Source organism: Mobula birostris, chromosome 23 (genome assembly GCF_030028105.1).
Source record: "Mobula birostris isolate sMobBir1 chromosome 23, sMobBir1.hap1, whole genome shotgun sequence".
Lineage (NCBI taxonomy): Eukaryota > Metazoa > Chordata > Chondrichthyes > Myliobatiformes > Myliobatidae > Mobula > Mobula birostris.
The window spans coordinates 5422377-5438526 of NC_092392.1; the positions used below are offsets into that span (position 1 = coordinate 5422377).

At 44.1% G+C, this 16150-nt stretch overlaps 2 protein-coding genes across 8 annotated transcripts in view; one reads left to right on the forward strand and one right to left on the reverse strand.

Moving 5' to 3' along the window:
- The window catches only part of mest (mesoderm specific transcript), a 31218-nt gene extending 29517 nt beyond the window's left edge, over positions 1 to 1701 (reverse strand). The window contains exons 1-2 of one of the 3 annotated variants that reach the window (XM_072241819.1): positions 1620 to 1701; positions 829 to 983 (exon numbers count right to left, since the gene is read on the reverse strand). In XM_072241819.1, the coding sequence (XP_072097920.1) occupies positions 829 to 982 (154 nt within the window). In that variant the 5' untranslated portion in view covers position 983; positions 1620 to 1701. The other 2 variants (XM_072241818.1, XM_072241821.1) reach the window with 2 other exon arrangements.
- Positions 1702 to 1763: 62 nt separating this feature from the next.
- cep41 (centrosomal protein 41) overlaps positions 1764 to 16150 on the forward strand; it is a 69630-nt gene continuing 55243 nt past the window's right edge. For 4 of the 5 annotated variants that reach the window (XM_072241397.1, XM_072241400.1, XM_072241398.1 and 1 more), the window contains exons 1-2: positions 3188 to 3355; positions 11820 to 11883. In XM_072241397.1, the coding sequence (XP_072097498.1) occupies positions 3323 to 3355; positions 11820 to 11883 (97 nt within the window). In that variant the 5' untranslated portion in view covers positions 3188 to 3322. Of the gene's footprint in view, positions 2020 to 3187; positions 3356 to 11819; positions 11884 to 16150 lie in introns of those variants that run through there. The other variant, XM_072241399.1, reaches the window with a different exon arrangement.

The following is a 16150-nucleotide window of genomic DNA, read 5'->3' on the forward strand; positions in this document are numbered from 1 at the left end:
AAATATTGTAATAATATAGCCCAGGTCCCTGTACATTGTTAACATATAGTGCACACTTTTACAACTTTAACCACAGCATAAGCCTCTCACTTATTTAGATGGTTGTAATGGTGCTGATGTGACCAAAGTCTTATTTGTGTTTCTCTTAAATGTTATTAACCTCTACAGCTTCAGGTAACTTGATTTCTGTCCAAATCAGTCATGCACCTGTGATATTGGCTCAGCTTGTTTGTATTTTTATTCCTTTTTGGGAGTGGTGAACAATCCCAACTTGATCTGCCAGACATGTCTTTCTGCTCCTCATTTGGCAAATCCTACATTCCTATCTTTTTTTTTAAACTTAAGTTCTCAGTCACTAACTGCTCCCATTCACTAGATAATCTTTTTTACAGCTTATCCCCATGGTCAGCCCAATTTTCCGCTATCAGAGAGCTCATCCACTCCCACCTTCACTACAGCTTAACAGGAGATCTAAGCAACCCGAGATGCTGGAATCCAGGATAAAAATAAATTCCTGGAAGAAATCAACAAATTGAGCAGTGTCTGTGGAAGCAAACAGACGGCAAACACTTCAGGTCAAGACCATGCAAATGCCTTGCCAGCTGCTTGCATCTTTGCTGCAGTTTACTGGTTTCTTGTGCCTCCTTCCCCAGCCTGAAGGGTCTTCAATCTTAAACCCCGACTCTGTTTCTCCTCCCAGTGATGTCTGACCTGCTACATACTTACATCATTTTATTATCTTTTTAATTTTTTTTTTAAATTTTCCCTAAATCAGGAATATTTTTGCCCTGCGACTGAATGACCCAGATTATACAATATCAAACTCACCTCTGTAAAATATGCGGTGGTCTTTGAAGGTGAAGAATGCTCCAGCAGACCGCCATGAATAAAGGGATGGTGAGAGAATAGGGGGAGGAAGGTGAAGGTAGACAGCTATTAGAGGTGCAGCAAGAAGAGCAACCTGGATCCACCACTCTTTCATCCTTAAAAAGAGAACACAAATAGCTACATAAGCATTCTTCAAACGAAACTGTCCTCCACTTCAGGTTTTTTTTAATGGAACTGATCTGCAAACTAGATAAATGTAGGTTGGAGAACACCACAACAATGTGATTAAACTGCAAGCATCTTGGGCAGCTGCATAAATCTCCTGCCCTCTATAGGCAAAGCTTTCCAATGTTATCGACACATTATGACTAAACTTTTAAGTGCTGGTCAAAGGGGGAAAACTTCTAACGTTTGTAAAGTTGAACACAAAAGGAGCCTCAGTTCTTACGCTTCATAATTCGACAGTTTTGCGTCCCTCATGTGTTGTATTCACTTATCTCAATACTTGCTTAATCTGACAGCCTTTGCATTAATAATCTGTGATCATTTTATTCCAACTTCAATCCCCTTGTTGAAAAGTCCGCTGCTTAGTAAAACACAACCTTTAAAATAATCTTTAACAACATTTAAACAAATTTATTCTCCCAAACCTGAATGGATTTAGGTCTCAGCCAGATCTATATAAGTAATTGCGAAGTGTTTTTTTCTATTTTAGAACCTGGAAGTGTTGCGAAGTTTAGTTCCTGGTGGTATAGGTATCGTTCCATCTGCCGGTAGAATACGCTGCTTACCTGCACTCAGGTGAGTCCTCATACTCAAACAACACTACCGCCTCCGGGTCGCGTCGCCGCTGCGCTGACCTCCCGCCTCCCCACGCCAGCACCCCCTGCTGGACGGGAGGGTCGGCTGCGCGACTGAACGCACTCTGCTGACTTGCTTTGGAGTTGTATTTTCTTGTAAAATAACTACAGGAAGCGCACGTTTAACAAAAAAAAGTTTTTTTAAGAACAGCTTCATCTCTCTATGTTTTATTCTTCCTACTTTCTCATCTCCTTTTCCAAATAATTTTACTCGCCTAAACGCAAGAGGAAATTTACAGTGGCTGATTAACCTACCGACCTGCACATATTTGGGACTTTAGAGCAAACCAGACCTCAGCGGGAGAACCTGTAAACTCCACACAGAATGACAGTACGTGAGCTCAGGTTTGAACCTGCATGTACTTGGCTTTACTTTGTAAATCATATTAAAATGATCACTGCAATTTCAGGCCAGGTTGTTTTCTCTAGATGGATACAAGCAATGTACGGTAGGAAATAATAAACGTTTATTCATGACAGAGGTATCTGAGATCTGATGATATGGCTTTAAGGAGAAGACTAAGTGCTTTAATGGAGATCTGAGGCGCTCCACGACGACTTGCTCCGCTGTGTGATTAGCTGAGGTTGAGGTTATGGGCCTGCTCCGGTCTTTAAGTCACCTTCTTCTAAGTGTTGTTCCTTGCTTTTATTGCTTGCACCATTGGTGCTTTTATTTCTCTCTGTGCATTGGGTATTTGCTTGTCTTTCTAATGGGTTTCTTGTTTTGTGGCTGCTTGAAAGGAGACGAAACTCAAGGTTGTATAATTTATACATACTTTGATAATAAATTCACTTTCAGCGTTGAACTTTGAGGAAGAGATTTGTTTCATCCAAATTTTTCAGTTTCGAAGGTTTTGCCTGAGAAATTAGTGGAGCTAAACACTCTTACAACATTTAAGAAACATCTGAACAAGCACTAGCGTCGCTAAGGCACAGTCAGCTGGATCAAGTGCTAGTTAACACATTTGGAATAAATAGGAACAAGAGAAAATCTGCTTGATGCTGGAAATCCGAACAACACACACAAAATGCTGAATAACTCAGCAGGTCAGACAGCATCCATGGAAAAGAGTGTCCTGGCGTCCTGCCGAAAGGTTGCGGCCCGAAACATCGACTGTGCTCTTTTGCATTGATGCTGCCTGGCCTGCTGAGTTCCTCCAGCATTTTGTGTTGGAATAAATAGGATCTGATGGTCGAAATGGAGGTTGACGGACCTGTTTTCTCTGGTTGTATAATCATCTCTGGCTTTTAAAGCACTACACCAAGCTAAATGAAGCCAGTTCTTTCCAAATTTAAGTTAAACAAATACGGAAACAACAGCTCTTTTCATCACGCTGAAAAATAACCACGAAATTAGTACAACGATCCTTAGTCTGGACCAGACTGTCCAGCAGTGACGCCAGCGGCATCCCGACCGTTTCCACGGCAACCGCCGCCTTTGCATCCCTCCCCCAGCAACGGCAATCCGTCTCACCTCGGAATAAGCAGCACTCTCATTGGTCACGTTCAAAGGCATAACCCAATCGCGAAAATGTTTGAATGTCAACGACGGTTGCTTTCAGTGGGTCTAACACTGCTTTGATGTCTTTGTATATCGCTTCAGGGTTCAGCGACGCGAGCGAGGATTTATAAATATGTCACTAAAGAACCCGATTGGAAATCCCGAGGTAAGTGGGAACGACACGCTGATAAGGCGGCTTTATTCTTAGAGCCCTGACTGGAGGTCCCGGGACTCCGGGTATTCTTTCAGCATCCTGACCCGCACCCTCGGTGACGCTGGCTATGGTCAGGTTTGAAGGGGAGATGGCACTTTGACCGGGAACACCACCGCGGTGGGATCCCATCCTGAGTGGCACTGCCCGCTGCCGTGCGTCGCTGCGGAACTGAGACGTCCCCGTCCTCCTGTCACTCCACCTTTCGACCCCAGGGCCACCCTCTATCCCCTCCCCCCATCAACTGCCCCGTCCTCTACCCAGCATTTCGGTCACTGCTGCTTTGTAACTCAACTTACATCGAGTTAGAAGTACCACGAAGAACTTTTTCTTGCAGCATTATCACAGGCTCTTGTATAACTCGATTTAGAGGACACTCCACCATTCAACCCGTTGGCCTGACTCTTGTAATGTCTGCCGTCACACCTCCTGTCCTTTAAACAAGGTTTACTTGAAGATTGATTGCATTAGTTACATTGGACATAATCGTCAGCAGAGATATCATGCTGAAAGACCTCTTTCTGTGTTGTATTGTTCTATGTGGAGTGATGGAGGATGAGAGCTGACCTGACAGAGGTGTATAAGATGATGAGAGGCATTGATCGAGTGGATAGTCAAAGGCTTTTCCCCAGGGCTGGAGTGGCTAGCATGAGAGGGCACAGTTTTAAGGTGCTTGGAAGTAGGTACAGACAAGATGTCAGGGGTAAGTTTTTTACTCAGAGAGTGGTGAGTGTGTGGAATGGGCTGCCGGCGATGGTGGTGGAGGTGGATACAATAGGGTCTTTTAAGAGACTCCTGGATAGGTACATGGTGCTTAGGGCTATGGGTAACCTTAGGTAATTTCTAAGATAAGGACATGTTCGGCACAGTTTTGTGGGCCGAAGGGCCTGTATTGCGCTGTAGGTTTTTTTCTATGTGACACACAGTTCCCGCCCCTTCCAATGCTCCTCTAGTCATGAGCGCCAAGTCTGTGCTGACTAAGATGAGAAAATCTGCAGATGCTGGAAATCCAAGCAACGCACACAAAATGCTGGAGGAACACAGCAGGTCAGGCAGCATCTATAGAGAAGAGTAAACAGTCGAGGTGTTGGGCTGAGACCCTTCAACAGGACTGGAAAAAATGATGAGAAGTTAGAGCAAGAAGGTAGGGGGAAGGGAGGAGGAAGTACAACGAAATGGGTGACAGGTGAAACTGGTGACGGGGAAGGGATTGAAGTAAAGAGCTGGGAAGTTGATTGGCGAAAGAGATAAAAGGGCTGGAGGAGGGGGAATCTGATAGGAGAGGATAGAAGACCGTGGAAGAAAGGGAAGGAGGAGGAACACCAGAGAGAGGTGATGGGCAGGTAAGGAGATGAGGTGAGAGAGGGAAATGGGAATGGTGATGGGTGGGTAATTACTGGAAGTTTGAGAAATTGATGTTCATGCCATCAGTTTGGAGGCTGCCAGACGGAATATAAGGTGTTGCTCCGCCAGCCTGATTGTTGCCTCATTGCAGCAGTAGAAATGAAATGGGTGACCACCAGGAGATCCTGCTTTTTCTGGCAGACGGGGTGTAGATACTCAGTGAAGCAATCTCCCAATCTATGTTGGGCCTCACTGACATATAGGAGGCCATACCTGAAGCACCAGATACAATAGATTACACCAACAGACTCAGGTGAAATGTCACCTCACCTGAAAGGACTGTTTGAGACTTGAATGATAGTGATGGAGGAGGTGCAGGGGCAGAAGTGGCATTAGTTCCGCTTGCAAGGAAAAGTACTAGGAGGGATGAATAGACAAGAGAATCCCGTGGGGAGCGATCCCTGCATCAATTGTCTCAACTTTACCAATTCTAACCTCACTCCTTCCTAACGCACTGCTCTCCACACTCTCTGCACTAATTTCAACCTCACCATCAAATTCACAGATATGGGGGGTGCTGTAGTACTCTGGCAGACTGACCTCTACCTTGCTGAGGCCAGGCGACAACTCTCAGACACCTCATCTTTCTTACCCCTCGAACAGGACCCCACTAAGGAGCACCACGCCACTGTCATCAGCACCATCACTGACATTAATTCTGGGGATCTCCCATTCACCGCCACGAACCTCAGTTCCCTTTCTCTGCACCTCCCATTTCTACCTCCTACCCAAGATCTACAAACCTGCCTGTACAGGTAGACCCATTGTTTCAGCTTATTCCTGCCCCACTGAACTTGTGTCGGCATACCAAGATTCAGTCCCTTCCTATCTACGTCCGTGACACTTCACGTGCTCTGGATCTTTTTCAATGACTTCAAGTTCCCTGGTCCCAATTGTCTCATTTTCACAATGGATGTCCAACCCCTATACACCTCCATCCCCAATCAGGAGGGCCTTAAAACTCTCTGTTTCTTTCTAGATAGCAGACCCAACCTGTTCTCCTCCACCACCACTCTCCTCTGTCTGGCAGAACTTTCAATAATTTCTCCTTCAGCTCCTCCCACTTCCTCCAAACCAAAGGGCACTCGCATGGATCTCTGCTATGCCTACCTTTTTGTCAGCTATGTGGAACAGTCTATGTTCGAAGCCTACTCCCTAACTTTTCCTGTGCTACATCAGTGACTGCATTGAGGCTACTTCCTGCACCCATGCCGAGCTCGTCAACTTCATCAATTTTGCCTCCAACTTCCACCAACCCCTCAAATTTACCTGGTTCATTTCCAGTACTTCTCTCTTTCAATCTCTCTATCGCTATCTCTGGAGATAGTTTATCTACTGATATCTTTTATAAACCCACTGATTCTCACAGCTAACTGGACTATACCTCTTCCCATCCTGTCACTTGTAAAATTGCCATCTCCGTCTCTCTGTTCCTTCGCCTCCATCTGTTCTTAGGATGAGGTTTTTCATTCCAGAACTAATGAGATGTTCTCCTCCTTCAAAGAAAGGGACTTTGCTTTCTCCACCATCAACACTGCCCTCACCTTCTATTTTGCACACATTTGCCCTAACCCCATCCTCCCACCACCCCACCATGGATGGCATTCCTATTGCCCTCCCTGCCTGCCTCCTCGTACAGCAAATAATTCTCCATAACTTCCACCATCTCCAAAGGGATCCCACCACATGGCACATCTTTCCCTCTTTCCCCACCCCCATTTTCCACTCTCAGCAGGGATTGCTCCCTAAGTAACTTACTGCCTAAACCTCCTGCAGTCATATCCAAATCATTAATATGCATTGCAGTAAGCATCATCTACTGGCACTACACTACGTATAGAGCTGGTACCTCATAACTTCAGTGACTTGGGTTTGATCCTGACCTTGGGTGCCGCCTGTGTGCAGTTGCTTGCTTTTCCTGTGACAGTATGACTTTCCTTCGAGTACTCTGGTTTCCTCACTCATGGGTTATTAGGTTAATTGACCACTGTAAATTGTCTCTCGTGTATAGATGAGTGATATAACCTGGGGATAGGCTGATAGGAATACTTAGAAATATTAAATCGAATAAGTCAGACAGGATCTATCCTGGTAAATAAAGCCATGCGGACAATCTTTGATTAATTCCTTCTTTTCCAAGTGTAGATTAATCCTTTTCCTAAAAGTTTTTCCAAAACCTCCCTAAACTAACATTAGACTCACAGACCTATAATTACTAAGCTTAAACATGCTGTCATTCTTAAAGGTGCTACATCTGTTGTCTAATCATGTGTGTTGAGTTGTAATAGATAAGTGTTAACTATTATCTATTAGTTATACATCTGTTTTCCATCTCAAGTCCTGGGAATTTATCTACCATTGGCTCTTAATTCTCACAATTTTATTTTTGAATGACATCCCACTTAAGAGTTCGAAATACATTTATCATCAAATTATGTTATATTATACAACCTTGAGATTCATCTCCTTGTAGGCAGCCACTAAACAAAGAAACCCGATAGAACCCATTTTTAAAAAGACCTTTAAACACTCAAAGTGCAAAGAAAAAATAATCATGCTAACAAATAGTGTTCAGAACTGAAGTCCACAAAAAGAGTCCGTCCTCAGATCCTGAGTTCAGCGCACAGCTGAGTAAACGTCACGGAGCAGCAAGCTGAACTGACCCGTTCCTCGCCTCATGCCTCGACACCCTGACCTTTTCAATCTGGTCCAGCACTTAAATTGTCAAACAGACATTGGGTTCTGTCGCTTCAATGCGCTCTGGGGCCTGGTTTCCGCTGCCTCAAGTCGGCCAGACACTTAATCGAGCTTTTGATCTTTCTCTCTGTCGACAACGCTGCCTTGCCCCGCCTTGGAGGCAATTCGATGCGATAGAACCAAGTTCCAAAAGGAAGCTACCAGCTATTGTTTGCTTACCAGAAAAAGTGATAATTGAATTGACTTTATTTCTTATCCTTCACATACATGAGGAGTAAAAATCTTTACATTACGTCTTTGTCTAAATGTGTAATCATAGTAATTTATAAGAAATAGAACAGTTAATGTAATATAGAGTATACTCCAATCAGTGTGAGTTAATCAGTCTGATGGCCTGGTGGAAGAAGCTGTTCTGGAGCCTGTTAGTCCTGGTTTTTATGCTGTGGTACCGTTTCCTGGATGGTAGCAGCTGGAATAGATTGTGATTGGGGTGACTCGGGTCCCCAATGATCCTTCGGGCCCTTTTCTCACACCTGTCCTTGTAAATGACCTGAATCATGGGAACTACAGATGCGCTGGGCTGTCCGCACCACTCTCTGCAGAGCCCTGTGATTAAGGGAGGTACAGTTCCATACCAGGCAGTGATGCAGCCAGTCAGGATGCTCTCAATTGTGCCCCTATAGAAAGTTCTTAGGATTTTGGGGCCCATACCAAACTTCCTCAACCGTCTGATGTGAAAGAGGCGCTGTTGTGTCTTTTTCACCACACAGCTGGTGTGTAGAGACCACGTGAGGCCTCAGTGATATGGATGCCGAGGAACTTAAAGCTGATTACTCTCTCAACCCCAGATCCATTGATGTCAGTAGGAGTTAGCCTGTCTCCATTCCTCCTGTTCACAACCAGCTCCTTTGTTTTTGCGACATTGAGGGAGAGGTTGTTTTCTTGACACCACTGTGTCAGAGAGATGACTTCTTCCCTGTAGGCCACCTCATTATGGTTTGAGATTAGGCCAATCAATGTAGTCTCGTCAGCAAATTTACTTCACAGATTAGAGCTGTGGGTGGTGACAGAGTCATGGGTATACAAGAAGTAAAGGCGGGGACTTAGTACCCAGCCCTGAGGGGCTCCTGTGTTGAGAATCAAAGAGGTGGAAGTGAGGGAGCCCACTCTTACCACCTGCCGGCGATCTGACAGGAAGTCCAGCTGCACAAGGCCGAGGTTCCTGAGCTTCCTGTCGAGCCTGGATAGAATTCATTACGGTGTTGAATGTTGAACTGTAGTTCAAGAACAGGTTTCTCACATTAACATCCTTCTTCAGACACGTAAGGATGGTTTGTAGAGCAGTGGCTTTTGTGTCACCTGTCGACCAGTTGTGCTGGTAGGCAAATTGTAGGAGGTTCAGTTTGGGTGGTAGCAAGCTGCAGATGTAATCCTTGACCAGCTTCTCAAAGCATTTGCTTATTATTGAGATGACTGCAACAGGATGCCAGTGGTTCAGACATGTTACCTTGGTCTTCTTTGGTACAGGGACAATAGTGGATAATTGGAAACAGAAGAGCACTCTACACTAGAAGAGGGAGAGATTAAAAATATCAGTAAACACACCTGCCAGTTGTGCTGCGCACATCCTGAGTACTTGCCCTGGGATGCCGTACGGTCCTGCGGCCTTGCGATTGTCCACTCATTGGAAACATCTGCGTACCTCAGCCTCAGATGTCCAGGTTGCAGGTTGTAGTGGTGGCTTTCCTCGGAGGCTCAGAGTTAGCGACATCGAACTGAGCGTAAAAGCAATTGATCTCATTTGGGAGGGAGGCTGCAATGTTGGCAGCATCACTACATTTAGCTTTGAAATCTGCGATGGTTTGCAACCCTCGCCACAAGTCACGTGTGCTATTCATTGAGAATCTTGACTCAAACTTGTCCCTGTATTGTTGTTTCGCAGCCTTTTAAAGCTTTGTGCAGATCGTAACTCGTTTCCTTGAGCTCCAGCTGATTGCTTGCAAGGTTAACTCCATGTCGTGCAGTAAGTACGGCTCGCACAGAACTATTGATCCAGGATTTCTGGTTCAGGAAGACTCTGACCAACTTCTGGGGGACAGCATCATCGGTGCACTTCCAGATGAAGCATTTGACTCCATCCATGAACTCATCATGGAAGACATCCAGTTGACGTCATTGAAGCAGTCCTGTACCATTGAGGCCGATTAGATAGACCAACAGTGGACCCTTTTAACTATGGCCACCTCTTGTTTCAGCTTCTGCCTGTATATCAGCAAAAGCAGGATTGAAGAATGATCTGAGTTTCCAAAAGCTGGATGAAGGAGAGCTTTGTAAGCGTTGCAGAAGGGAGTGTAACAGTGGTTAAGTGTCTTATCTCCACGAGTGCACACCTGGATGTGCTGACAAAACTTCAGAGAGACTTTCATCAGCGACGCTTGATTAAAGTCACTGGCAACAATGAAGACCACCTCTGGGTGTGCAGTCTCCAGCGTGTCTCGTACAGTTCTTTGAGAGCAGGTCAGTCTCAGCCTGCGGCGGAATGTACACTGCTGTGATGATAACAGCCATGAACTCCCTCGGCAGCCAGAGAGTCAGCATAGCAGCACCAGGTATTCCAGGTCTGGGGAACAAAATAATTTGAGACCATGCACATTCCGGGGGTCGTACCAAGCATTGTTGACCATGAAGAATACTCTTCCTCCTTTACTCTTCCCCGAGAGGTTTTTATACAAAGTATTAACAAAGTATTTAGTTGTTTTCTTTGTTTTATTAGCCACCTGCAAGAAGTCACTGAGATTCTCTGGCACCATTTAAACCGGAATCCCACTTGCTGGATGTAGACTTTGCTATCAGTCTGTTTTTGCCTGGTCCAGTCTACTTTGCTCAGGTCTTTACTTTGGCCTCAACCACAACCCTTACCATCCTCTTTATCCTTCACCCTTTAACCTGCTTAATCTTTTTCCATTTATTCAGCCTGTTCACCCACTTCCAACTTTGCCTGTTTAGATTCCAGATGTTATCAATTTACCTGCATTTTATCACCTTGTTCCTGTCACAGGTCCTTTATGCCTACTCTTTGCTTCCATTTTTTGCCTGTTTTATTACCTGCCAGGGCCTTTAAGACACTTATTGTTGCACTCTTGTCCTTTCCTTGCTCTTGCATCTTCTCATCCTTTGGCCTTGTGATCCTGTTCACCCTACTTCCCTCGTGTCTTTCAAGTCACTTCCTACCTGGATTTTTTTTTTTGAAAACATTGTCTCTTTTCAAGAGAATGTATGCAATATATGTCCTGAAATTCTTGTTCTTCGCAGACGTTCTACAAAAACACAAGTGCCCCAGAGAATGAATGACAGATAAAATGTTGGAACCCCAAAGCCCTCTACTCCCCCCACCCACACACAAGCAGCAGCAAAGTAATGACCCTCCCTCACTCCTGCCCACTTCTGCAAAAAAGCATCAGCACCCACCAAGCAAGCAATAGCAAAGGCCCAATAAAGACCATGATCTACAGTATAACAAAAACTAATCGTTCCCCTGACAATTCGACCTGCCACAGGCTCTGTCACTAATTTAAAAAAAAGTTGACCCCTTTCACAGCAAGAGGGAAGACATAACAAAACAATTCTGATTTACAGTGTTAAAAGTCTGTCATGCTGCTTTTTTTCCTCTGTCCAGAAAATTGGCAACAATCTCTCAGAGAGAGAGAGACAGACAGACAGAGGGAGAGACAGAGACACTGCATTTCACCGAGTATAAAGTCTCCAGTGCCTGATCCAGTGCTCCAGATGTTCACTTCAATCGGTGACACGGACTTAGAATCAGCATGGCTGAGAAACCATGGAACCCTGAAGGTGCACTCGTCTTCTAGGATGAGTCCTTGGGATATGAAAACCAGCCCCCGGGAGCGGGTCCCACCCCACAAAGAACTGAAATCTGAGTGTAACTCCAGGTCAGGGTCTTAAACAGAACCCCATCCACTGTGAAAGAGAAAAGGAGAGTCATCAAAGGTAGAAATTAAGTTGTTTTCATAGAAGAACTTGAAGAAGTTGCCATTGAGTGCCAACGTAACTCCACCCTGCCTTTCAATGCATTGTTGTAATGAATTGATCTGTATGGATGATGTGCAAGACAAGTTTTTCACTGTACCTCAGTAGTATTAATTTACCAATTTCCTCAGTGCCAGTTTCTTTCTATCTGGTTCTTTATTTGGCCATGTGATTTTATAATGTGTTTCAAAGTCTAGATATTCAGTTGGGTCTTTTTGTAGTTTTATTGCACTTGTATTTATCATTTGCATTTGCTTTGTTCTCTCTGTAGTTTCTAAAGAAAAGAGTCGTACCAAATCCGAAGTACAGTTATGTCCGAGCGCGGATTGATACCGGTAAATTGATGGAATTTTCATAGTGATTTATATTGAGAGAAAGATCAAGAGATCAATTCTGAACATAAATTGTGCAATAGTGTTTTATTTTCATATTTAATGTGATAAAGACATCCTTAAGATGTTTCACAGAAGCTTTACCAAACAAAAACTAAGTTATGTCAATAAAGGGATTTTGGGCCCTATAACCAACAGGTGGGTTGACTTTTTATCTCAAAAGAGGTTAGAGATATTAGAAACACTCATTGAGGGTGTCCCAGTGTAGGGGTTTGGTAACAGAAAGCACAACTGCCAATAGTTTGAAGATTGGTTTTATTTTTACTCCTACTTGTTTTGATGCCTTAATGTTCTGTAGTATGGTAAAGGGCAGATTATCATTGCTATTTGTCTGACATCTCTTTCAATGTCTCTGTCGCCACTTTGCTCTCTGGGTAAGGAAATCGATTTATTTGTATGATGTGATTATTTCCAATGACATACTTATTAGTCTTTTCATTCATTTCCATTAATTTTGTATTGCCATTTACTCACTTTCGGGCCAAACTGTTGAAGTGCCATTCCTTCTATCAGATTCAAGATAGCAAACTAATGACATCATCATAATCCCCTAGGAATATGAGAATCCATCAAATTTCCCTCTTATTATGGTTTCTTTGAAAGCAACAAAATGTAGCCTTATTTCATCTCCAAGATAACGCTGAAACTATTGGGATGTTACGTAGAGGAACTCTCTTTTTGTAAACGTGTGATGTTCAATCATTCCTCAGGCCATTAAGTATAGGAAACAGGTACTGTACTTTCCTGGCAGAAAAAAAAATATGGATATCCAAGCCCAGCTGGTAGATGGAGAAACTGTGACTGAAAGAGGAAATAACCCCGTGCAGGCAGCAGGCAGCAGCAAGCATCAAAGCAACAACCTCCGCCCTCCTCCACCTGTTAAGTGGTGTTGCTTGCTATTTTGTGGGAATATTGTTGGAACAGAGTTGGATGAAGTTTTGTATGCGAGACCCTATACAAGACATGCATTTTCTGAGCCTTCAAGAAAAAAAATTAACACTTAAAGCCTTCTAACCTACTTTTAGGAGGACTTGCTGTACTTTCTTCTATTATGTTAGTGCTGCAAATTATTAAATAATTATATCATAAACAGAGGCCATTTAGCTTGTTGAGTCTGTATTGCCTTTAGCAGTCCAGCAAATACCACATTCCTGCCCTCACCCCATAGCCCTGTAAATTTGTTCCCTTAGGATACTTACTGAGCTACCTTTTGAATCCAGTTGAATCTTGCTAGACCACTCACTCACATGTAACAACAAATTTTCACTTAATTGCTATTGGTTCCTGTGTCCCCATCATCATTCTGTATCCCTAGTTTATATCACATCCAGTACACTCCATACTTTCAAATAACTTAATTGTGTAACCTCCTCTATTTGAAGGAGAATTGTATTCTCTAGTTATATTGATCAGGGGTCTCCAACCTTTTTTGCACCGCGGACCGGCCGACCGGGTGGGGGGGGGGGTGTTCATATAGGGTTAAACTCACCACAACATGTCTTTTACAGTTAGGGTTGCCAATTTTCTCACTCCGAAATAAGGGACAGAAGTAGCAGTCAAATCCTGGGATATTTTACCCCAAGAAAGACTACTATGACCATGAAGCCTTGCGCGGGCACCTGTGTGCGCATGCATGACGTGCGCATCTGATGTGCGCATGCACGTACGTGCCGATTTTTTTTTCCCCACTTGCCTTCATCTTCCTGACTACACTGTACATACATTATTTCTATTTTATATAGGCTGTGTACTTATCATATCATTCCTGCTTTTACTATATGTTCATGTTATTTATTTTCGGTTTTATGTATTATTTGTTAGGTTATTTTTTGGGTCTGGGAACGCTCAAAAAATTTTCCCATATAAATTAATGATAATTGCTTCTTCACTTCATGCCATTTCAGCACAAAAGGTTTCATAGGAACACTCTATCTTAGCGGGGGAAATACGGGACAAGGGCAATCCCATATGGGACAAACAAATTTAGCCCAATATACAGGATGTCCCAGCAAATACGGGACAGTTGGCAACCCTATGTTCAAGTTCAGCAGTGCGTGACAGGGAATGAGGAAAGGAGCAGCTGACTCATATCGTTTCCTCACGGCCCGGTAGCACATGCTTTGCGGCCTGGTGGTTGGGGACCGCAGATATTGACTCTTCCCATTCTTCCTACCAAAATGTAACAATCCCAATTCTCAGCATTAACTTTCCTCTGCCACTTTTCTTCCTATTCCACCAGACTATATCTCTTAAATACTCCCGTAATTTATTGTACTTGCATTGTATTGTGTACACACAAGCTCCTATCAATAATTTGTATTACAAAGGTATTGATTCCAGTAACAATCCCTGACAGTATCCACTGTTCAAGTCTCACTGCTCCACCACCCCTCTAGGTAGGCAGAGAACTCAATTGTTTTAATACTGTTGGCCAACGGTACAAGTATTCATTGGCATATGCTTCCCTAACTGTGCACTGCTTCCACTGTCCAGTACACCCTACCATTCTGACTGCTGTGCACTTCTAACCATTGAGCTTGTTATCATGGAGATTTCTCCGGACTAGAAAGAACTGTGCAGCTAAGTAACTTGCTTCTGTGATACCCAACTGGAAACAACAAAAGGTGGATGATGATGTTGCAATATTACAGATTGTTGGGTATGATGTTGCGGCTGTCACTGAATCATGGCTGAAAGATGGTTGCAGTTGGGAGCTGAATGTCCAAAGTTGCCCCTTGTATCAGAGGGATAGGAAGGTAGGCAGAGGAGGTGGCATGTTTCTCCTGGTAAAGAATGGTATCAAATCAGTAGAAAGATGTGACACGGAATCAGAAGATATTGTAAGAAACTACAAGGGTAAAAAGGACCCTGATGGCAGTAAAATACAAGCCTCCCAAGCTTGGATGTGGACCACAGATTACAATAGGAAATGGAAAAGGCATATCAAAAGGGCAATGTTATAATCATGAGAGATTTCAATATTCAGGTTGATTGGGGAAATCAGATCGGTAATGAGATCGGTAATCTCAAGAGAGTGAATTTGTTGAATGCTTACAAGATGTCTTTTTAGAGCACTTTGCCATTGAGTCTACTAGGGCATCAGCTATAACGGATTGGATGCTATTTAATGAACCAGAGGTGATTTGGGGAGTTTAAGGTAAAAGAACGCTTAGGAGACAGTGGTGGGGTGGGGGGGGGGTCTCATTTAAACAGAGAAATTTAAGAGAAAAAGTTTCTTTAGCCAGAGGGAAGTAAAATTGTGGAATTCATTACTACTGGTAGCTGAGGAGGCCAGGATGTTGGTTGTGTTTAAGGCAGAACTAGATTGGTTCTTGATTGGACATGACATCAAAGGTAATGGGAAAAGGCCAGGGAGTGGGGTTGAGGGAAAAATAAAAGGATCAGCTATGATTAAATAGCAGAGCAGACTCAATGGGCCAAATGGCCTAATTTTTCTCCTGTCTTTTGGTCTTTTCAGCTCTGATTCCATGAGCAACCTTATTCATAGGAATAGATTCTGAATGCTAAGCCCATTTATGACTTTGCTTTGTGACGATATCCTGAGTTATTCATTATGGACTGTGCCTTTTAAAAAGAGAGAGCGGCACCGAGCAGCTCGTAAGTTGCTATGGTGATAGAAGGGAGGAGCTACATGATGGACAGCCGGTGTTCAGCACAGCAGTATTTAAACCAGGGTAGTGGCTTGCTTCACAGAAGAAAAGGACACGCAGATGCACTAAGGTGTAGCGAAATTACCACTATACTTTCAGGTGCCCGCGAGTGTGGGACTGAGGATCAATTAAGAGGAATTGATCTGTGATTATTAGTGTGTGAAAGAGCGACCCTGTGGAGTCTACCAGTGTATCTAACCTTTGCCTGGGTTGGTAGATTATCACTTGAAGATGGAGCTCTTAAGTTAGTCAAGTTTGGCTAACTTGGAAGTTTCGGAGGACAATGGGAAGGATTGACGGCATCAGCTTACGTGAACAACAAACCATCTCTCTCCCCCTCTCCCCCTCTCCCCCTCTCCCCCTCTCCCCCTCTCCCCCTCTCCCCCTCTCCCCCTCTCCCCCTCTCCCCCTCTCCCCCTCTCCCCCTCTCCCCCTCTCCCCCTCTCCCCCTCTCCCCCTCTCCCCCTCTCCCCCTCTCCCCCTCTCCCCCTCTCCCCCTCTCCCCCTCTCCCCCTCTCCCCCTCTCCATAACCTGTACA